At 50.1% G+C, this 23,707-nt stretch overlaps 2 protein-coding genes across 5 annotated transcripts in view; one reads left to right on the top strand and one right to left on the bottom strand.

The window, feature by feature from the left end:
* COL4A1 (collagen type IV alpha 1 chain) overlaps window positions 1-23,141 on the bottom strand; it is a 149,875-nt gene extending 126,734 nt beyond the window's left edge. The window contains exon 1 of one of the 3 annotated variants that reach the window (XM_067713568.1): window positions 23,072-23,141. Coding sequence is in view for 2 of the 3 variants with exons in the window: in XM_067713569.1 (XP_067569670.1) it covers window positions 21,595-21,675 (81 nt within the window). In the remaining variant the exon portion in view is untranslated. Of the gene's footprint in view, window positions 1-21,594; window positions 21,825-23,071 lie in introns of those variants that run through there. The other 2 variants (XM_067713569.1, XM_067713567.1) reach the window with 2 other exon arrangements.
* Window positions 21,987-23,707, top strand: part of COL4A2 (collagen type IV alpha 2 chain) — a 177,392-nt gene continuing 175,671 nt past the window's right edge. Inside the window, exons 1-3 of one of the 2 annotated variants that reach the window (XM_067713565.1) lie at window positions 21,987-22,168; window positions 22,480-22,567; window positions 22,674-22,728. In XM_067713565.1, the coding sequence (XP_067569666.1) occupies window positions 22,524-22,567; window positions 22,674-22,728 (99 nt within the window). In that variant the 5' untranslated portion in view covers window positions 21,987-22,168; window positions 22,480-22,523. Of the gene's footprint in view, window positions 22,169-22,193; window positions 22,314-22,479; window positions 22,568-22,673; window positions 22,729-23,707 lie in introns of those variants that run through there. The other variant, XM_067713566.1, reaches the window with a different exon arrangement.

Below are 23,707 nucleotides of genomic sequence, written 5' to 3'. Positions count from 1 at the left end.
TAATAGATATACTCTATAAAATATGGCCGAAATGTCCAGCTGAAGGTTTTTGCTCTCTTCTATTCTCTCTCTGCCCAATATAATTATCTATTTAGATCGCTATATTAAACATTGTTTGCTTTAGGAATGACCCAGTTCTTTTGGATCAGTAAAAAAGAAGGGCTTTCTCTCCCTCCCTAGCTAAGCGTCCCATTTTTTTTAACCACTTGGATGTAAAAGCCACTCTCCAGCATCGAACTTTTCCAGTAAACAGAATATCCTTCAGCCAGGGACCTCGCCAATGCCTCTGACAGCATCAAGTGGTCTGTGTGGCCACCAAACATGTAAGATACTCTCCCTGGAGTCCTTCTCCTGGGATAACAGCTGTGAAAGGCAATACTGTCATGTGATGACAAGGCTCTAGGAAGGGTCACCCTGTCCCCTACAGCTGGAATTACTATCTTCCCAAACAAGACGTGAGAAACAGGAACGTGACGCATTTTTCAACTTTCCAGACAGTACTCTGTGCTCCTTGAAGCTCCGTTCACGACACTGTTTCAAAATGTTCTACTAACATTAGTTAATCCTTTAGCCCCTTGAGAACGACCAAAGGAAACAGCAGATCAGCAGCAGACTGAAAACAAGCAGATTACTCAGAAATGCGATGAAGCAGAAGCGGCAGCGCTTATCTGCTGTGACACTGAGAGCGAGGTTTCAAAAAAAAAGTAGGAGGCCTCTATTTCCAACGCGTGGGTTCATACGGAAACTCAATTTCATCAGAGATCTGTACGTTAGTAAAGAAGACTAGGAAATCAAGATTTGGGTAAACCCAACTCACAGTGTTCTCAGCAGAGAGTGAAGTGCAACATACAAACCTCTACTGTCTGGAACATTTAGTTACCTTCAGCCAAAAAACTTCTGTAAAATAAGGGACTCTTCTTATTGTCTTGTGTCACGGCAGTTTACCAATCCACCAGTTGTGTCATTTCCCATCATGCGCTGGTAAAAATCCCTCCATTCCCTCCATCTGCCTCACAGGCTACAAATGAGTCCCGCCGATGCTTCTTTCCTCTTTGAGTATTACCGCTCTCCAACTCACGCCGCGCATCCTAAGCTGTGCACCCGAGCCTCCTAAACGCCATCTTCCCCCCATCCCAGTCCAAGTCCACATGCCCTGTGCTCTTTTCCAATGCAGATCCACTAGATAAGCAAGTAGGTTTCATCTCAAATGTCAATTCCTGCCAGTCAAAGGCAGCTGCTGGGGGCTTTGAATTGGGAAGAATTCCGAGGCCTTGCCCAAGATCACCTAGGAGGGCTGTGCTTCTCCTAGCAGTGCAGACCGCCCCAGGGTGCGCACCTGACCTCACGGGTCACGCGTGGTGCACCTGCCAAAGCAGGACCCCTGGGTAGGCAGACGCAGGTGCGTCTGTGCTGGCTTCTGGGCGCCATGAGCAGCTCTCACGAGCTTCCTGCTGAAAACTCCCTCTGGGGACGTGAGCACCCACGTGAAGTTCCCTGGTGTGTGATTTCTGCAGTTCCGTCCTGTACTCTCTTTTGAAGACAAGAGCATTATCCACCTCCAGCCTCCCTACCCCTCTCCACATTTCAAACACCAAAGGTCATCCTGATCAGTTCCAGGCGCCCTCCAGGGTCCTGAGGCGTCACTCACCTCCAGGCAAAAAGACATGAACTGACTTAAAGTCTTAAACAGCACCGTGTGCATGTGTTTGCCTTGTGAGTGTGTCCTGGCACACCTGCTGCTGCTAACAGTACATCTACAGATACTACTGCTGCTGCTACTACCACGTCTGCTAATACTACTAATGCTACCTCTAATAATAATAGCATATCTGCTACTACTGCTGCTGCTACCGCTACATCTGCTGAGACTACTACCACTATTACGACTACTAATACATCTACCAATACACCTGCTAATCCTCTCGCTGCTACAGCTGCTACTAAAAGAGCAGTTGATTGAAGCTACCATTCGTTGGTCGCCTCCTCTATCCAGGTGTGGTGCTAGGTGCTCTGTGTGTGAATGGGACCCCAGCCTCTAACTGCACAGACGGCAAAGGTGCCAACACTGATCCCCAGCGTGTGTGAGAGTGAGTCTGGAGAGGCCATGGAAGGAGGGAAGGGCCCGGATACAGGAATGACTGAACGAGAGATGCTCAGGGGGCAGGAAGGTTAACAAAGCAAGGGTGGAGGTGACTCCGAGGCAGTGTCTGCACACGCAGGGTAAGGGGACCTAATGCTGCAGGAGAGACTGGGGCAGATCACTGTCTACTTTATTCACAGGAGGTGTTTACAACTGACAGGTGCGGGGAGGGGCCATAAGGCAGACTAGGGGATCTCGGAGAGTAAAGAAGAAATGATGGCACCTGAAGTGCTGGAACCAGCCATCGGGCCCAGACAGCAAGGGGCCTGCCCTGGGGGTGACGGTGGTGAGACACAGGGAGTTTGGGGCGAAGCGGCAGGGAACGGGAGCGACATCAAGGGGTCATCCCAGGACATCCATCCTGAGTGAGGCTGGAGGCGGAAACAGTCCCCAGAGAAACAGGGTGTCACAGTAACACAGACAAGGGGTCGTAGCCAGCTGCCTGGGATACACGGCAGATGTCCAGGACAGGCTCATCCCAGTACCCTGAGGGCCAGGTCGGCAGCCTGGTGACCCCCACTAGGGCCCTGAAGCTGGCTGACACTCTGCTCCCAGACCCCGAACATTAAGTGGCCACAGCCTCAGCTCTCGGGACCTGCGGCCCCTCTGTGTTGCAGGGGACAGACACACAGGCACAGAAAACTAGGTACCGAGTTGGGACAGCTGGAGTCTGGCCTGGCCTGGGGCCAGCCCAACAGTAACCTCTCAAATGTTCCCTCTTTCCAGGTGCCCACGGTGGACCCTGAGTGCACCCCATCGTGACCGAGTCCCACAGGCTTTGTTTCTGGGAAGAACCCCACTTTATATTTTACATTAGTTCAAAGCTCTCCTTCGAAACAAGTCTGGAAACAACTCAAAACTCCAGAAAATTCAGGAGTGGCATTTGGAAAACTCCAGGCTGAGGGTGGGGAAAGGCGTGCTGAAGGGCTGTTGATCTTCCATCTTCCCTCACCCCAAAGGCCACCCACCTAGGAAGAGGCGAACAGGCTGTCTGCCCCTCCACCCCACACCGGATGTAAACGTGTGCTTTCAAGGCCGAGGAAGGGGCAATGGTGCAGAGGTGTCCTTTTCGACAACAGTAACGGAATTCCTCCAGGCTCGGGGACGTCTCAGCCGCAAGCCAGACAACACGGGGGCCCCTCCCAGAGGCAAGGCCGGCACGTTGGAGATCTAGTCCAAACCGAGGTGCAGCTGCAGATCTGCATAACCTCCAGCCCTGTGTCTACACAGGAGCCAGTCCTATTAACACCTTACCTGCCTGGAGGTCCCCGCGTCCTCTCCAAACGAGAAAGCACCCTGGAGCGGAGGCTCTCTTGTTCCCATGGAACACAGAACAAATGGAGTTTACATCTGGGTTCGTACTGCACTCGTGGAACTTTTCTCCGGAGGCCAGGTGGCTGGCCACCGTGACCTGCCACTTGGGTGGAAACCTGACGCTGCCACTGTGTCCAGAATGAAGTCAGGATGTCCTTGGGGGCTGGCACGAAGGTGCCCTCGCACGGAGCGCCTGGCTCGAGTTCAAGGACGCGACCTTGGAAATCAAACGCACCCCCTATGGGGCGGCGGGGTGTGGGGGGGGCGCTTACGAGCTGCTCACAGGGAGGAAGTGCAGAAAAGCTCCACGCAGCTGCGCCCAGAGAAAAGCTTCCTTTCGGGCACTGCACCTGCGATCCAGGAGTGCCAACTATTTCCAGACTCAGAAGAGCTGCTAAGGACTCAAGGAAGCCCGCTTGTAGCCCTGGACCGCTACACCTGCACCCCACGTTTGACGATGCTGGTGACACAGGAAGTTGTGCCTAACAGACAGACCTGTTAGCCCTTAGGAAAGAATGCCCGGTTTAAGAGATTTGCAGATTTTTATCTCTTGCAACCAAAATCTGTTTAAAGATGACCTAACCACAAGGTACAGAGTGTGACAGACAGAACCGTTCCCACTTCACTGTGTCAATTTTTATTGTGGAGTGTGTGTGTTTTCTTTGCACAAAAATAAAACATCGCAAAAACGTGAGCTCATTTGATGTATTTGAAGGAAAATAACGATGGATCTAAATGCAGAATTGCATGGAGAATACACACAGCCACCCATCAGGGGCTCAATACTAACATCACAGCTCCTTCTAGGTGGATAATTTAAGAAGCAAAGCAGCAGGAGATGCACAGAACGTCACAGGCTGCCTGCCCCTCGCGGGGTGGACTCACCATAGACCACCTCTTCCTTCCGAATCTTCCAACAACTGGTTCTGCCAATTTTATCCTCCGCGATGCAGTGCGTGTGGATATTCCTCCCCACACGTGCACAGGCGGGCACATCACAAGCTCAGACACAGGGACTGACCAACTGTGTCCAGGCTCCCCAGAGGGAACCCGATCCGTGCAGCTAAAGTTTTAACATGAAAATGTCACTGCACTGTTTAACTTTTATGTCCAAGACATAATTACTTTTCTGCTTTAACCTCTTAATCAGAACATCTAATGACCCACGAGATGTTTATATTATACTGGAGTTTTCCTTAAAAGGCAACACAGCCCATAACATTCTTCACAGGCTCCCCAGGCCGCCTGGGTCCTTCTGCTCCCTGGACTCCGGCTTTACCCTCAAACTGCACACCCTGACCCCCCGCGTGGTCACTTCCTGAGAGCGCCTGCGGCTGCTGCCCTGCGTGTGGTTCCCTCTCTCTGGCGTCCTCTCCCGGAATCACCTCCATCCCACTCAAGCCCCATCCACACCTCAGAACCCTAGCACCCTGATGGGTGGCACCCAGTCCCCCCTGCACCCCACATTTCTTTTAATTTAATTAATTAATTTATTTATTTATTTTTGGCTGTGTTGGGTCTTCGTTTCTGTGCGAGGGCTTTCTCTAGTTGCGGCGAGCGGGGGCCACTCTTCATCGCGGTGCGCGGGCCTCTCACTGTCGCGGCCTCTCTTGTTGCGGAGCACAGGCTCCAGACGCGCAGGCTCAGTAGTGTGGCACACGGGCCCAGTTGCTCCGCGGCATGTGGGACCTTCCCAGATCAGGGCTCGAACCCGTGTCCCCTGCATTAGCAGGCAGATTCTCAACCACTGCGCCACCGGGGAAGCCCCACCCCCTTTTTTTTACATCACCTTCCCGTGACCTTGGACACTTTTCTGATCTCTATCAGGGCTGGTCAGTGGACAACGGAAGGGGTCACCGTGCAGTGGCGGGAACTCATGGTAATCAGGCTTCCCCAGGTTCAGGTCTCTGGGCTCTTGGACAAGCACCGAAGTGGGTGAATCAGTCCACCTGGAGCTCGTACACAGAGAAGCAAATGGCTCCAAGGACAATGGCCACCCCCGCCTGTCCAAGAATCCTGGTGGCATCCCCCTCCTGATATCGAATAGCAAATACTGTATGGTATCACTTACATGTGGAATCTAACACGGAACACGAATGAACCTATTTGTGAAACAGAAACAGACTCACAGACGTAGAAAACAAACCTACGATTACCAAAGGGGAAAGGGGGAGGGAGGGATAAATGAAGAGTCTGGGATTAGAGGATACAAACTACTACATATATAACAGGTAAACGACAAGGGCCTACTGTAGAGCACAGGGAACTATATTCAATATCCTGTAATAAACCATAATGGAAAAGAACATGAAAAAGAATATACGTACATATATGTCTATATATATAACTGAATCACTGTGCAGTACACCAGGAACTAACACAACATTGTAAATCAACTATACTCCAAATAAAAGAAATTATGTCTCTGAACCCTGCCTTCATGCTTTTTCTCCTAGGAAAAGCCTCACTGATGCTTATTAGGTCCAGCAGTTAAAATCTGCTTGTCTCTTCGACTATCTCCACATTTTACATCCAATTCTTCCAAATTTTTGATTTTATCTCTTAAATCCTTCAGCATCTCTCAGCACTGAAGAATTTGCTTTGTTCCTCAAGATTAGGTGGAAAGCTTTAACCGTATAATTTCCTCAGAACCCAGCTGCCCACACAACCTATCTTCCAGATCAGGACGCTGCCGGGAGTGAATGATTACGATGAGGTAATCATTAATGATGACGCTGAGGTCACAGGCACGGCTCGGTGGCCCCCTGCACACCCGATTCTCTGCCCCACGTGGCTGATGGGAAAAGCTACACCTTGTGGGTCTCTGTATCCCGCATGCCCCAGGCAGGTGCCGGGAGTTAGGAGGACTTTCAGTTAAGCGTGCAGCACCTCCTGGGTCACTAGGTCCTCCGCACACCTCACGAGCATGCACGCCGCCGTGTTTGCTCGGAAAGGTCTCTCGCTCTTGTCTCCACTTGCAGAGCTCTGAACTGGGCTCTTGCAGTTACCCCAGCCTCTGAAGATGAACAAATTCTAGATTCATCTCCAAATTTCAACGGCTCCAGCATGGCCGTGGCAATCAACTAGCCAATCAGCCGACACTGGCTGGGCACCTGATCCACGTGATGCTGCTGCCACTGTCCTGGATGCTGAGAAGCACAGAGAAACTGAAATGCAGCTGAGAAGGTGGGATCTGCACACACGCGAAGGCAGCTAGTGGGTCCAGGAAATGAGAGATAAATGCCAAGCATCCCATCTAGACAGTAAGATGAATGTTCACTAAAGTGGTCCTCCTGCATCAACCTTCCCATCACCCTGAGAAGTGTCTGCATCCTGCCTACTGCTAAGAGCCACATCTTTGGAGACATTGCCAAACTCAGTGCTATTCTTATCCACTGCCAGGTTCAAGGCCTTTTTCTTTGATCGATCTTTTTCAACAGGTCTTACTATAAAAATCCACTAGCAAATCCCTCTAGAGCAGTAGTCTGTGGCATATATCTCTGTGATAGTCTGAAATATGCTTCAGGCATTGCCTCCTTAAAAATGCCCTGTGCACAGACATAGAAAACAAACCTACGGCTACCGAAGGGCAAAGGGATAAATTAGGAGCTTGGGGTTAACAGATAAACACTACTTTACATAAAATAAACAACAAGGTTCTACTGTATAACACAGGTAACTATATTCAATATCTTGTAATAACCTATAATGGAAGAGAATCTGAAAAAGAATACATACATACATAGATAGATAGAGAGATGATAGATAGATAGCTGCATCACCTTGCCCTACATCAGAAACTAACACAACATTGTAAATTAGCTCTACTTCAATTTTTAAAATGCACTGCGCAGGCTCATTTAATATGCACGTGATTTCAAGAGTCATTCCCCTCCTTCACCCAGTACAGAGGCCATTCTGTGGCCTGGAGTAGACAACAGTTTCTTTTTTTTAACTTGTAAGCTGAATTTATTTTTTTAAGTTCGATTATATTTTTTCCACCTTTCTTGAGATATAGTTGGCAGACAGCATTGTAGTTTAAAGTATACAGTGTGCTGACTTGATACTAGGATATATCACAAAATGATTACTGGACTATAGTTTCTTGAATCTAGTCTAATCTGGGGATGGGCATTGCAAACCCCTCCATGCAGTTTCCTTACGCAGGGCCTGACACGGCGGGTACCACCTGCGTGGCCCCAGGTGTGGGAGACAGGTACTCAGAGGTGATTCTGGAAGGTGGGTGGGCAGGACCAGCGGGCCATCGGAGACAGTCTCCCCACGGAGAGGGTCAGGAGAAACACAACTGTGCATCGATGTTCCCGGCATGTGAGATAATCACTGGGTGACCTCACTTAGTAGCTAAAGATGACACACCTCCTACTCACGGGTAGACTCTGCGATTGTGGGAGAAGAAGTTATTGAATTATTGCTATGAAAAAATCTCAGTTCTTCCCACCTCGACCCCTTCCCCAGAGCTTCTCCTCCTCCAAGTATCTGTGGTCACTCTCCTTCCACTGCTGATAAATGCTGGACTCCACTGAGGTTATCTCCATCATAGGACACACCAGGGCCAACAAGATGGGCGCAGAGCCCAAGTCCTGCCTTTTCTGTCACACTCGCCACCCAGGCCCACAGCGGGGGCTGGCCCACTTGTGAAAGCTAGCCAAGGCCCAAACTCTAAAGAAATAAGACCAAAAGAGTATAAAACTGTGCATGTAAAGAAACATCTGCATGCAGGGGACACGGGTTCGAGCCCTGGTCCAGGAAGATCCCACATGCCGCAGAGCAACTAAGCCCACGCGCCACAACTACTGAGCCTGCGCTCTAGAGCCCGTGAGCCACAACTACTGAGCCCACGTGCCGCAACTACTGAAGCCCACGCGCCTAGAGCCCGTGATCCGCAACAAGAGAAGCCACTGCAATGAGAAGCCGACACACTGCAACGAAGAGTAGCCCCCGCTTGCCGCAACTAGGGAAAGCCCGCGCGCAGCAACGAAGACCCAACACAGTCAAAAATAAATAAATAAAAGAAAAAATAGATTAAAAAAAAAAAAAAGGAAACATCCGCTTTGTACATCCTCGGGCTGCAAGCTGATGGCTCTCATGTGTCATGGCTCTGACTCTGGGCAAAATGGATAAAACAACATACAAGGTCGTGGCTGGCGCATCTACCTGCTGAGCTGTTGATAATGAGAACATCAACCTAATAGTTTTGCTTTGCCACGAACAGCTTTCAAGTTAATAATACTGCGTTCTCTCAAATTACACAGCTGCATACCATCCAGGACTAGAACAAGCTGCTTTAAAGTCTGGAGTTGTTTCTAGTAGTTACTACTGTCCACCATCTGTAATCCTGACTTGAGGTCATCAGTGATTCTGCTCCAATATGGCAGATACGGCTCCGATCTGGCCGGCCGTATGTTAACATGATGCTTGGTCCTACGGGAAACCTCGGCGGACCTTACCTCCTCTTTGCTGGCTGACACTTTATTTATGAAGAGCATGGCCAATTAAAGAATTAAGCGTAGTCTGGATCATTTCTATCATTATTTCCTACCAAAAAGGCTCTGTAACATCAGACGTTTCATCAGAGATTTTTACACATCTTTCCCCCACATTAATAGCTTTTCACGGTTGCAAGATAATATGGGACATGTCCTGCCAATCGCCTAGGACAGCTGGCCAACACATTTTACCCAGAACTTTGACCTACGTTTTCTTTTTAAAGCCACTCAATATTTTCCCAGAAACAGTCTCCATGTTTCTGATTCATTTGTCCCTAACTCACAAATTAGATAGGTTTTGCCCAGGAAACCTGGAAAACCTCGGTCCCTGCAACAAGACTGGAATTATGCCCAACAGCATGACTGAGAGAAGAGGGCTCAAGGGCTAACTGTGACCAGAAGTCCTCCAGATTCGAGCAGGCGCTGAGCCAAAGGACACCCACTCTGCCTTTGTCGGTGCTATTACACAGTCTGTCCCACCGGGGTGGCCATACACAGTGGGGTGGCGTGACTACCGTCCCCTTAGGGCCTGGAGGCCCTCGGGGTGAGGCCCTGCTCAAAGCACCCCCCTTTCTGACTGCTTGCCTCAAGCCTCTTCAGCCAGGGTCTTGCTGACTTGGCCACACAGCAATGCAACTGTAAGGCAAAGGACAATGGTCTTGCGTCATCACCGTTGTGACACATGCCATTCTCATCAAAATGCCTGGAAGTCAAGAACACTGTAGAAACACATTTGCTTTTTGAAGTCTCCATCGTTACATCTGGTATTTCCACATCTGATGCCTTTGTCTACCCTAAATCCAAGTTGTTTTCCCATGGCCAGCCTTGCATAATTCCCAGGGCAGAGAGGAGAACCCAGCTAATTCATTTCCCACCCGAGAGATATTTCAAAATTCCTAATTTCTAAATAAACGGAACAACCCTGAATGTCTGCTAGCCTCATGAATTTACTATAGAGACACAAAGTAAGTAATAGTTCCTACAAGAAAATTCAGTTCTCTTCCTTATATTTATAACTCTTTTAACCAAGTTGAATTTCTGAGGCTGAGCCATTCCTAAAACTGCCAAGAGGGACATCTTTTAAAACAATTTCGAGTTCAGCATGATCTAAGGCCAAAATTATTTGTATTAATTCCATACACAACCTTTGAGGGCAGCAATACTTGTCTGTTTTGTTCCACAACCTGGGTGTACAATAAATATTAATTACATGAGTGAATGTGCCAATGAAGGGATGAATACCTGTAATTACACTGATATACACACTCTAGGTATGGTATGCATATAGCTAATATATGTGTATATTTATATATAGATACATGGATGTATATTTGCATGTGGCTGTTAACTGAAGGCACTTAATATACAAAAGCCCTACATCCTATAAATGATCATTTGTAAAAATGTACAAATAAGACTCATTTCTTTAAGACATGTAGAGACCTCTGCAAAAAGACTCTTTTAATCAAGATGTAAGGGGCGATACCATTCTTAGGCTTCCTGATGGATAAACAGCCTCAATCTGTCACATGTTGGGATTTTCCTCTTGCCCTGTCCCACTCTGTGGCTTTCTGACCTCCACCTAAGGTGAATTCGAAATGGTTCTCACGGCAAATGTTTATATGGCTGGCAGCCCCATCTCTGGTGCCCCTTAGACATTTTCTATCACGGAAAACGTCAGTCCAAGGCAGACAGAGACGCAGCCCCTCCAGCAGAGAATCAGACTCAATGTCACATGTGCTTTCCAGCCCTGGACGGAGCCTCCCCTGGAAGCTGTCCTCACATCTGCGCTCATACCCAAACCGCTCGCTGACATCCAGAACCGGCAGACTCAGGAGGGACTGATTAGAAGTGATAAATCGATCACTAAAAGGTGAGCTTGTGGCCTTGAGTCAGACCCATTAAGTGGGTGCCTTGGTGGAAAATTACCGGAATCAATGATCACACTGCAAGAAACCACATGCATCTGAAAAGTTGAGGAAAGAGAGCCCTGGGAACCCTCCATTTCCTGTGCTAAGGAAGAGATGCTTTTCCCATTTTACCAAGGTCAGGGAGAAAGGTCTCCAGGGTGATTCCAGTCATATGAAATTATGCTCTTTCCACATTAGTCACTAAGAGGAAGAAATCGATGGACGACAGTACTCTTCCAAGTGGCTATAAATTACCAACGGTCAGAATATCTCACAAGGACTGAAACAGTGGTAACACTGCCACTTCCTATACGAAATCGCTACCTGAAGTTTTCAAAATGATAGATGATGTGGATTTAAGTGGAAGAGACATTTCTTCTGCCTTTAATAAGTATATAATGTATACTTTAAAAGAAAAAAAAAGTTTTAAAAGCCTGAATTCCAGAATCAAGAAGTACAATTTTTATTATTTTCTGGTATTTAGGAAAACAAATTTTAATTATTCCTAAGATGTCCAATAGCTATTTGTTCAGAGTTACTTTAACAAACTGATAAGAAGCATCTGTTGTTAGCATAATGTTTACATGCACAAATGTTTGTTAAAGATAAGGTGTGAATGAGGGATGAATCGAGAAGATTGCTGCTCACCCCATGTGGTAAAGAGTGCGTCACCCCCAGCCTATCAGCGACTGGGGCTGATTCTGGACCAGGTCTGCGTACTTATCTGAAATACACGGTCCCAGGGGCTGCACTACCCATATTGCAGTATTTTTTCCCATCACTAACCCATCTTCCTGCTTTGGCAAGTTCATCTTAATTTTACAGGCCATTTCCTGACCAAAAATCACGAGTCATCTTAAACCGCTAACCCCAAGTGGTCTATAATCTCCAGGAAATGGATGTGGCCATAAGAAGACACAAAATAGGAATCCTTCATTCAGGGGCCCAGGAGGCCAAGGCTCAGAGGAGGTGGGCGAGGGTGGGCACTGCAAGAAGGTGAAGGCACACCCTGGGGGTCCTGTTCACAAACCTGAGTGGGTTCTGGCTCGACCAGCCTCTACACAGACACCGAGCCCACCCTCAGCAGAGGCCACGGTGAGGATGGAGAGCCTTAAAGATGGAAAAACTCTGACATACAGTGGATCATCCTGAGAACACCCATGTCCCATGTCTTGATGGGGACGGGAGGACCACAGAGGACAAGGGTCTTCTCCGGGCTCCAGCTGTCCCCATTTCGATCGGCCACGCCCTCTCCTCCAGCATCCTGGCGCCCCACATGCCTGCATCAGGACCTTCCCACTCCTAACCCCCCAGATAGCACCACAGGGCTGGAAGTGCTGCAGTAACAACAGCCAACAAGAAAAAGCGAACATCAGACTCAGGAGAGCCATTTTAAATACAAAGGCTCAGCTTCTGCTTGAGTGCAGACCACTCTCCCAGAGCAGCATGTCTGTAGCTCACATCTATCAAGCGGCTGCCCCTGTAAGTGAAGAGAATGCACGAGATCTGTGGTCCCCGGGCCTCCACCACCAGCATCGCCTGTTGGAAATGCGATTCTCAGGTGCACCCGCACCCCTCATCAGAGAAGCCGGGAGGGGGGCCGGGCGTCTGTGTCCCACCCAGCGTTCCAGGGGATTCTGCTGTGAGCTCCAGTTCCAGACCCACTGCTCTGGTGGCCTTCTGTGTTTCTCCAGCCTCAGGATGCCCTGATGATATAATTACTTTGCTATTTATTCCTCAGAATTTGCTCATTTAACGAGCATTCAGCCAGCACGGTATAAACGCTTTACCAACATTAGCCCGTTTAATCCTCATGCCTGTCCTGGAATCGAGGCACTACTGCTGTCCCCATTTTACAGATGACAAAAGGTGGACAGAGAGAGAAGTAAGTTGCACACGTCCACACAGCTGTAAGAGGCGGAGCTGGGACTCAAAGCAGCGCCCATGTGCTCCCATGAAGTGTCTGCCACCCCATGCGGGCAGAGCGTGTTGCTGCGCTATGTTCCTCTCTGGATCCCCATGCGGGCAGAGCGTGTCGCTGGGCTATGTTCCTGTCTGGATGTACTTGAAACACTGCAATTGTCTTTCCAGGAGTTTAATGCAAACTTCGTAGAGAAACAGGCATTTCTTTTGCCTGGTTCATTTTAGAGTTCTTGGAGTTAGGCTGAATTCTCCCACAGTATACAATGGCTTCTATTTAAGACACATAGTTAGATCAAGTATTTTCCAAATGGACACTGCCAAAAAAATGGACCAAACTATAATTATGCAGCCTTTTTCCCTAATAAAACTTCGCACATTATAGGTAATAATGATAATAATATCACCTTAACTCAAGCTTTAATGCAAGAACAGTCTGGACCTAGCGAATAAGTCTCATGCAACTCTGTAATAACTCCGTGACGGGCTTCCCTGGTGGTGCAGTGGTTGGGAATCCGCCTGCCAATGCGGCGGACATGGGTTCGAGCCCTGGTCTGGGAAGATCCCACATGCCATGGAGCGGCTAGGCCCGTGCGCCACAACTACTGAGCCTGCGTGCCGCAACTACTGAAGCCCACGCGCCTAGAGCCCATGCTCCGTGATAAGAGAAGCCACCGCGATGAGAAGCACATGCAGCACAACGAAGATTAGCCCAGCTCGCCGCAACTAGAGAAGGCCCGCGCGCATCAGCGAGGACGAAACACAGCCAAATAAATAAATAAATAAATAAATAAATAAATAACTCCGTGACATTAAAGTTTTATTCTTTAAAAAATGCCAAAACGCAACTCGAAAATCAAAGCTAATGAGGAAAAGGAGTTGCTTGTATTTAAAAATGACATTTTCAAGCTGATGCTCTTGGACGATATGGAAATTATGGAAATTAAAACTCTCATGCTCAAGAGAAAGTCATTACTCACATAAAAGGATAACTGGATTTTAGAATAAATTTTGATTGCTTTTTCTTATTACAAAAATAATATGCTTACTCTTTTAAAATAAAGTATTGTTAGAGATGTAGCAGTCAAATCTGCCACTGATTAAAATATACATAAATGTTATTTCTTTAACAGAAATGAAGGAAAAACACCACAATAGTTATCATTGGGCCCATCTGTAACATTCTGAAACAGGAAACCAATGCTGACTTAGCACCCTCAAAGATGCCCCATATGCTAACGGGGGGGCTGTTAGGAGTGCCTATCTCTCTGAAGTGAAGACACAGGCTGCCATGCACCTCGATCCTCTGAGCCTTCTTCAGCTCTAGGTGTGTGAGTGGCAGCTGGGAAAAGCTTGTGCAAACAGCGTTGGAAACACTGAGTTCCAACTATAAAACCCTGAGTTTTGTTCTTCATAAAGGAATATGCTGATTTTCTAAAGGAATATGCTGATTTTCTAAAGCAAAACTCAATAAAATTTTTTAACAATTTCAATTAAATGTCAAATACAGGAATATTGTCTCTACATATTCCGTTGAGTTGGACAAGGTTTATTGAATCAGCTCAACTCTGTGTGAGTGACTCTACCATGGGTCTCCAACTGTCAGAAAATTTGGTGAAATGGCAACAGGGCAGCTGACATCACATTGGCCTCTCCCAGGTCACAGCCAGCATCTCTTGATGTTATCTGAATTAGAAAGAAATGCACACAGCACACAAAGACCTGTATCCAGTAATAAACAACAGTTAATTCCAAAACTCCTAACAAAGTCTTGATGAGCAGGAAAAGATGAGGACGCTGGGTCATTCTCCTCTACCAGCGAGAGAACCAACACATATGCATGTAACATATTGCCTTAATATCTGATTGGGACGCTTGGCATTTGTCTTTTACTTGACTACAAATCAAGCAAGCTTTAAAACTCCGATGACTTTAAATGTTCTTCTAGTGTGCAGACTACGAACCAAACCCAGCAAAGCAGGAATATTACTAAGCCACGGAATAAACTATTTACACAAAGAGCTCAGCCTTGTGTATATTTCCAAGTCGTGTTTAGTCTATGGCGGAATATCTGCTCCAAATTCCAAATTAAGAGGAAACACCTTCGTTTGGCATTACTTTCCTCTGTGTTGCCTAAAACTGCTACGGGGTCAGCAATGCAACATAGTTTCCGGGAGCAGGTACTCAGCTCCCGCCAGGCCTCCCCAGGGTCCAGAGAGAAAGTCAGGCATCACTGAACCCACTACAAGTAATTCACGACTTCCCTCCATGCATCAGGTGCTCCCCCAGACAGTGGGGGCATTTTTCAAAGAAGCTCTGTCCTCCAGCACCTCAAAATCATCAAGGGTGTTGAACCAACATACACGAGACAATGAGATCTCAGCCACGTAGCAGTGATAACAGCTATCGTCTTCTCAGGGTTTTTTGCTTCACACGTACAACCTCTCTGAACATCTTAAAGGTGTCTGCAGATGCTGTGTCGTCCTCATTTGATGGATCAGGGACCCGAGGCTCAAAGAGATGACACTGCTCCACGGAACACAGAGGTAAGTCCTTCGTGACAACTACCCACCCTGCACGCTGGGGAGTATGAAGACGAAGACCAGATAAGTCCATGAACCCACGTGGCGAAGGGTATGCAAAGCCAGGCCAAACTAAAACAACAGGAAGATAGCACTACACATCCATCAGAGGGGCCGAAATCCAAGGCACTGACACCACCAAATGCTGGCACGGATGCGGAGCAACAGGAACTCTCATGCACGCTGACGGGAACGCAGGACGGCTCAGCCGCTTTGGAAGAGAGCTTGCTGGTTTCTTACAAAGCCAAACATACTCTTACCATACGACAGCAGTTGTGCACTTTGGTATCTACCCAAAGGAGTTGAAAACTTAGGTCCACACAAAAAGCTGCACACAGATGTTTACAGAAGCTTTATTCAAAATCAGCCAAAGCTTGGAAGCAACCAAGGTGTGTTTCAGTAGATGAGTGGATAGACTGTGGTCCACGCAGACCACGGAGTATCATGCAGTGCTAAAAAGAAATGGGCTATCAAGCCATGCAAAGACACGGAAGAAATTTAAATGTATATGAATAAGTGAAAGAAGCCAATGGATATGGGGGGCGGAGGGTGAGCTGTGACAAAGCGAGAGAGAGGCATGGACATATATACACTACCAAACGTAAGGTAGATAGCTAGTGGGAAGCAGCTGCATAGCACAGGGAGATCAGCTCAGTGCTTTGTGACCGCCTGGAGGGGTGGGCTAGGGAGGGTGGGAGGGAGGGAGACGCAAGAGGGAAGAGATATGGGGACATATGTATATGTATAACTGATTCACTTTGTTATAAAGCAGAAACTAACACACCATTGTAAAGCAATTATACTCCAATAAAGATGTAAAAAAAAAAAAAGAAGCCAATGGGAAAAATCTACATAATGTATGATTCCAGCTACATGAAAAGGCAAAACTATGGAGACAGTAGAAAGAACAATAGTTGCTAGGGTTTGGGGAGAGATGGGGATGAAGAGGCAGGACCACAGAGGACTTTTGGGGCAGTGAAAATACCCTGTGTGATACTATAATGATGGCTACACGCCATTACACATTTATCCAGACCCAATGATATACAGCCCTCAGAGTGAACCCTAAGGTAAACTACGGACAGTGGGTCAGTGTAGGTTCCTCAGTTGTGACACACGCACCCACTGGTGGGGGATGCTGATAGTGGGCAAGGCCGTTCTTGTGGGGACACAGGGGGTAGATGTGCCTTCCTCTCAATTTCGCCTTGACCCTGAAACTGCCCTAGACAATAAAGTCTTCATTAAAAATGAACAAATGAAAACCACCCAGCCAAAGAGCTGGAGACTTTTGGTCAGACAGGAGGTAGCCACTGTCAGATGCTGAGCAGAGGAATCACGTGGTCACAGCGGGATCGCTGAAGACAGACTCAGCACAACGTGAGGAATGGGCTGGGGAGAAGACAAGGCTGAAAGGGGGGCAGGAGCGGGACGGATTCGTGGCGATGCTGGCACAGGGCGAGTAGACCTGGAATGGTGTCGCAGCCATGGGAAGAGACGGCCAAGGGGGCTCCGAGGGACAGGTAGAAGGAGGAAGGGTGGAATGAGTGCCTGGGTGACGTGAAGGTTAAAAAGGAGGGGAGGGTGAGGCCTCCACATGAAGCCACGGTCTCTGGGTTGAGCATCAGGTAATATTGGGGCATCAACGACCAAAACGGGCCACTTGGGAAGAAGGGGAGTCGGCTGGCGAAAGGTGGCAAGCTCGGTTCTGGACATATTTGCTAAGTCTGCAATCAAAGCAGGACAGCGGAGGCGAGATGTTCCATGCGAACGTGAGGAGACCAGACTGGGGTGCAAGAGAAAGGTTTGGAGTCCCCTTCACGAGATGCTGACAAATCATGGGGGTGGGGAGGGTGGAGAAAAGAGAAGCCTGCTGGAGCCCAGCCCCGGGGCCCACCCACCCTGAGGGCTCTGGAAGAGGAAGAACAGAGAAGCAGGGAAACAGAAAGGACCCCAAGAAAGACTGATGTCACAGGACTAAGACCAGGAAAACAATGGAGGGAAATACAGGACGGAACCGGTCCCCGTGTGCCGGACTATAAAATGCTAACCCCAGAGTCATTCTTCAGGCGGTAAACTCCTCAAAAGAAACTGACGATTGAACCATTTTCTGGTTCACATCTCTTTCATTGTGCGCACAAGAATGGGAGGAATATGTCTTTTGTATTGTTCGATAGATGACATTTCTTAGTGGTTGTTTAATAACAGAAGAACAATGCTCTGATGATATTATTTTAGGCATTCTATTGTTGCTTTTGCTTATTTGAGCTCAAGAACTCAAAATACCCAATCCGCCTGAGAGACATTTTAACGAGGCTCATGCTTGTCCAGTTTCTGGAACCCTTGCTAGAACAAACATCGTATGCCTCATCAAGACAGGTGCTGTAAATTATTCACTGATTGTCGCCCCCTCCATCTCTAAAAGGATTTGTTTCAGCGGGTCACCTGTGGGTTCAGTTTGTCTGCAAAATCTCTTACCAATTCTAAACTAGATAACCGAACTTGTTCAGTGGTGGCCATCCTCCCCAGTTCCAAGAAATCTGAAGACAGTCCTGTTAATGGATAATGCAGGGTTTTGTGAATTCCCCCATGCCCTTGCCCCCGTGAGGGGAGGTGTTCTCGGTCAGCTCCGAGAGGCACTCCCGCCTACAATCAGTCATCCGTGCTGTAACTCTGCAGACATCCCAAGCCACCTGCCACCTCCGGAGGGGGCCTTTGGTTGAGCTGGCATCTTATCGCCGCTCTCCTAGGCCTCCTTGGGTCTCCACCCCTCCCAGGGGAAAGTTCAGATATCACGGCTGTTAGTCATACAAGCAATGGCATCTTGCTACCTCGAAGGAGGGAACCTTAAGGTCTTCTTTACATGCAAAGACAGCCTGATGTGTGAAAGGGCAAAGGAAGAGTTATCCAACCTTCTGAGTACGATGCACATGACAATTCATATGAAAACAAGATGCCAGGTCTATGGTTCCCATTCCTTCCTCAGAGTCAGAGGTGGGATATCCTCCTGGAAGCTTCCTCTGAGCTCCCCAAAGCTAGGTTAGGTGCTCCTATGGCCCTAGGTTTACCCTGACTGTAGTGTTTACCAGCCTGAATTGTATCTGCCTGTTTCCTTCTCAGTACTTCTCAGGAGCCCGCAGCCTTCCTGGGGGAGGAGGGTGGGCCCCACTCACTGATGCACGGCCTGGCGGGGGGTGTGGCCTGAAGATGTGCTCAAGGCCCATGTGTGGGATGAAAGCAGGAAGGATGGATGAGGGTAGGGGAGCAGATCTGCCAGGGAAACTGAGGCAGGGGGTTACCAAGTCCTCTGAAATCACCTGCTTAATCAGAGCAGACACAACATTTAGGATCCTCCGGTCTCTAAACTACACTTGTTGTGTGTGTGTGTGTGTGTGTGTGTGTGTGTGTGTGACTACACCATTAACACACACACTAATAATTCTCTAAGTGTGCACTCACACGCACAGGCTAGGCACACTGTTTCTCCTGGGTGGTATCAGAGGTGCTCTCCCCTTCATCCCCACCCAGCTCCATGCATGAAGAACACGATGATTTAGGTTATATCTTCACCAAGCTCACTCCTGAATACTGAGCTCATGTCGCTGCCACTGGTACTAAGTCAAAAATCAGCCTTCTCTCTGAAATTACATTCCCAGCAGAATGTGGTCCACATTCAGATCAGAATTAAGTATCCGTTTGAGTTCCAGGTCATTCAGTCTCAGAATGGTGACTAATGGTCTGGAGATGCCAACACCCTACTCGGGCATCACCACACTTTGGCGAAAGTTCACATTTCTGATCCTGAAAAATAATTTGTGAAGGAGCATCAAACAGACCAGCTGGAGGGGGGAGTTTGGAGGCTGCAGAAGGAAGAATTCATTCAGCTCATGACTGCGTGAGTCGGAACCGAGGACCCTCGATCATAACACTATGGGCACGTTTTTGTCTTGGGTCTGCACCCTATTCCTCCGTCCTTGCCAAAGAAAGCAAAGTTGGGGACGGGAGTGGGGGGTAGGAAAAAAAAAATCACTGGCTTAGAAAATCCACCCACCGGTAAGTGAACAGTATGGCCATAGCAGATATGATCAAATATAAAATCCAACAGCCTTTCCTGTGAATAATAATAATAGTAAGTACAATCTCTACCTGGCACCTAGTAGGTGACCTTTGGGTGTACCAGTGCAGGTAACACAGATTCAGATACTCCACAAAAGCACGTAATCCAAGAATCATTTTTATTGGCTTCTGAATTAGGATTTGACTGGCAGCATCTTACCATTCAAAATGCATTTTTAAATGATATTCTGCTTGGATCAATATGGAAATTATTTCAACTTTTTCGTATCCCTAACAGCTGATTTTGGAAGGAGGTAAGCAAAAAAAAAAAAAAAAAAGTTACTGATGGTGTGAAAAGTGAGACAAATTTTTAAATTAGCCAGATATTATTTTAAATGGATTTTCTTATACAGCCATAAGTCATGTTCATATTAATACATTTTCTCTCTCTGAATAAACCAGGGAAAGTATGGCAAAATGATAATACCCATTAAATCAACTGGTGATCAGAGGGTGTCCACGTGCCAGATCTCTTAAAACATGACATGAGATTTGAAGGATACAGCAGAGCCAGGACAGGAAAGTAAAATAAGCCCAAACTCAACAGTAACGAGTTTGATTTCCCACTCACTGAGGGGCTCATTCTTCAAAGCCCTGGCTATTTGAAAAGCCAGCTCTCATAATTGGCTTTGCTTTGCTAATATCATCGATCAGAAAATCCAAGTCCAAACAGAGCTTCGTATTTCCAAACAGAGACCCTTCTCTCATTTCCTTGCCGTCTCTCCTTGGAAGTGTTAAATCTCTGGGTCAGTAGTTCTAGACCCAAATAAAGTGCTCTAGAGCTGCCTCTTTTGGAAGTATTTTGTCATCGTGACCACAGGGTGTTTAAATAACCGACTAGGGTGCCTGGCTAGACCCTGGGCTGGGAGGAACCATCTGAAGCCAGCTGCTTGTGTCATCATCAGGCCTTTCCATGCCTAGTGACCCAGCTGCCAGCAAAGAGCCTGACTCTCTACGGCAAGACATGTGTGCACATCACCAGCTTATTCTGGCAAGGAAGAGTTAACAATGTATATACAATGAACTGAAGTCAGTGAGCATCATTCTTCCTGAAGAGGAGAAAAGAACAAAAAACAAACAAACAAACTAAGCAAAATCAGGATGTGAAACAAGAGTAAATGGGAAATGCCGAAAGTAGTAACATCATTTTTAAATATTTGGGGAGGGGGGATGCAAAATGTGTGAGAAGGCACACCTTCCCAGGGTTTTGTCTACAAGGCTGTGACACTGGGAAACGGCTGAGGTTTCTACTCCGTCTGAGGGGAAGGAAAAAAGCAAAGAGCACCAGTACATCGGGGACCGTCTAGAGCTGGACGCCTTTACTTGGGCAAACCGAACTCCCAGATCCTTTCCGGGCAAGCTCACAGCCGGAGGAAATGAAAACTAGGAAAACAATCTGTGCACAGAACAATGAGATGGAGTTTCATTTTGGTTTCACACTCAAATATAATGTGGTTATAATTTTTTTACTATATTAGTCAAAGTCATCGCGTCGAGTATGGAAACGTTTGAAAGCTGCAGGACAGAAAAGCTCCTCTGCTGTCCCTTAGCGTGCTGCAGCGACAGCAAAGTCGTGGGAAAGCAAAGATACAGCTGTTTCCAGGCAAACGGCCCAGGACTGTTCAGCATCAACCACCAGAGTCCCCAAAGCTCCAGAGAAACACGCCCAAAGCGACTCCCGGGCACATGTGTGGGGCTCCGAACAGCACGGGGCGCGCGTGTCCGGCCCTCCGGCCCCCGGCCCACTCGGGCGCCCGGGGCAGGTGAAGGCGCCCGACGGCCAGGCGCCCCCGAGGTGCGAGTTCAAATCCGCCTGACTCCCGGGCCACCCTCACCCCGCGCGGGGCGCACCAAGTTCTGCTCGCCCGCCCCCGGCCCCGAGGAGTCCCCTGACTCGCCCCTACCCAGCCCACAACAAAGGAGGCTCCCTAATGGATGCGCGATCGCACCCCAGGGGGTCACCGGCGGGGACCGGCCGCGAGAGTGCGCCCGGTTGTGCCGTGCGCGACCCCCGGGCCCGGAGGGCGGCTCCGGCTGGGGACAAAGGGTCCGCGCGGGGCGACGGGGCGCAGGGCGGGACGCCGGGAGCCGAGCCGGCCGGGACTCACCTTCGCGGCGGCCCGGCTGCTCTCCTCGTGGAGCAGGAGGGCGGCGGGCAGCAGGAGCCAGACGCCGAGCCGGGGCCCCATGGTGGCGCGCCCGGGGCGGCGTGGACCGGCGGCGGACGGCGGAGGCCGACGCCCGGGCTCTTGGGGGCGGCGGCGGGCAGCTCACTCTCGCAGGGCCGGGACTCGAGCGCGGCGCACCGTCCCGGGCGCGGCAGCTCGCGGCGGAGACCTGAGCGCGACCAGGCGAGCTCCCCAATTTGTTGGCGCTGCCCCTCCCCTCAGCGGCGCGGGGCGGGCGGCGCCTCAAAGGGGGAGGACCCTTCGGCGCGGGTAAGAGGCGGCAGGAGCGCGCGGCCGAGGGATTGTGGCCGCCGCGCGCCGGGACGCAGGGCTCCGCGCTCTGCACCCACCGCCGCCGCTGCCCGCCCCGCGCCCCGCGCTAGCCGACCCGGCGGACGCGCGGGCCCGAAGTCGGCCCGGGGAGGCCGAGAGGGCGGCTGCGCTGCTCGTGCCGCAGGCGGCGCTTCTGGAGGGCGGAGACGCGCGGGCGGCAGCCACTGAAGCCGGGCCTGAGGTAAGAGCGGCCCTGGGACGCCGAGCCCCGGGCAGAGGGCAGAGACTCGCGCGCCCCGTGCAGCTCGGGCTGCGCGCCCGGCTCTCGGAGTGGGAAGTGGGAGAGGATGGAGCGGCGGTTGCTGAGCGGCCCCATCCGGGCCTAGGTGGGCAGCCGGCTGCCCCCTCCCCTGCCTCGTCGCGGGGCGTCTCCCGGTCACCCCCGGCAAGAGGCGGGGACGCGCCCCGCTTTCCCTTGTCCCGCAGACGGAGGCGGGCGGCGACGAGGCTCCCTCCCCAGCCGGGCTAAGCCCGCTTTGTCTCGTCTTCCAGGCTAGGAGGGACGGATCGGAGCCCCGAGGGGCCGAACTGGGAGCATGGACCGAGACCAGCGCGCGGCGTCGCGCCCTGCCCTGCGGCGGTAAGCGACTTGCTGCCTATCCCCTGGGTCCCGCGCGCGTGTGCTTTTTGGAATTTCCAAGCCGGGGCCAAACACTCATGGCGCTCTTCCCCCCTCTCCCATCCAGGTGGCTACTGCTGGGAGCTGTGACAGTGGGGCTCCTGGCCCAGGGCGTCCTGGCGGTAAGTCCTGGCTCCCGTTCCGGGCCGATTCGCGTGCCGGAGAGAGCGGTGGGGACACCGAGTGGCCTTGCCAGAAGGCCACTCGCGCGTGCGCACCTGAGCGTGTGTCCGTGTGTGTGTGCCTGGGTGTCCCCTGCTCCCCCTACCCAGCCCAGGCTCTGAGAAAGCACGCCTTCCCCGCCCCTCACCCCCGAGAACTCCGGTTTGCCGTTCCTTGGGTCCCCCTTCAATCCTGTGCGTTACTGGCGTCGGCTCTTCCTTGGGAACCAATAATTTAAAACATGGCTCGCGGCATCCTTTCCCCTCGTTTGAGCAAAGCCCGTCGTTAGAAGCAAAGCTCAACCTTAGAATCGAGGCGGTCAGACACGTGGCCCTGGGGCGCCAGGCTTCGGGGGAGAATAGCTTGCGTGGCATCAGAAGCTGGTGTCGGAGGTCCTGCCCTTGGCAGAGTTTTCCGTTCTTTTGAATGAGAGGCTCTGGGGGAATGGGCGGGGCGAGGAGGACCCGGCGACTTTGTACTCCTGGTGTCGCTGAGAGGGAACAATGGCAGAAAACACCGCTTTCTTGCAAGACGCGCTGTGGCCCCGGAAAAGCCAGGATGGGGCTGCTAAGTCTCCCACGGGGACCCTGTTTACCAGGTCCCCCTCCACCCCAGCCCCGCCATTCAAGGTGACCCTGTCAGCATTGCCAGGCATTCCCCGCCTGCTGATTGCACTATGGGATTTTGTACTTGGCAGCAGGAGCCGCTCTGGTTGAACTTCGTGTGGCATGGCTGAGCTGTCACAGCTTTGTTGGGTCCCTTGAGTTGAGGACCCAGATGTTTAAACTGCAGCTGAAGATCCAGGGGACTTACCAGGTGTCCTGGACCCCACCCTCCCTTCCTCTGTCTGATGGAATATGGTGGCACCTGATGTCCCAGGTGGCTCGGTCAAGAGACCCCCCCCCCCATCCGCACTCTGGGCAGAGTGTACACAGGCAC

Source organism: Pseudorca crassidens, chromosome 18, assembly GCF_039906515.1.
Source record: "Pseudorca crassidens isolate mPseCra1 chromosome 18, mPseCra1.hap1, whole genome shotgun sequence".
In the NCBI taxonomy this organism is placed as follows: domain Eukaryota; kingdom Metazoa; phylum Chordata; class Mammalia; order Artiodactyla; family Delphinidae; genus Pseudorca; species Pseudorca crassidens.
The sequence above is the reverse complement of the archived record's forward strand: the minus strand, read 5'-3'. Positions and strand labels throughout refer to the sequence as shown.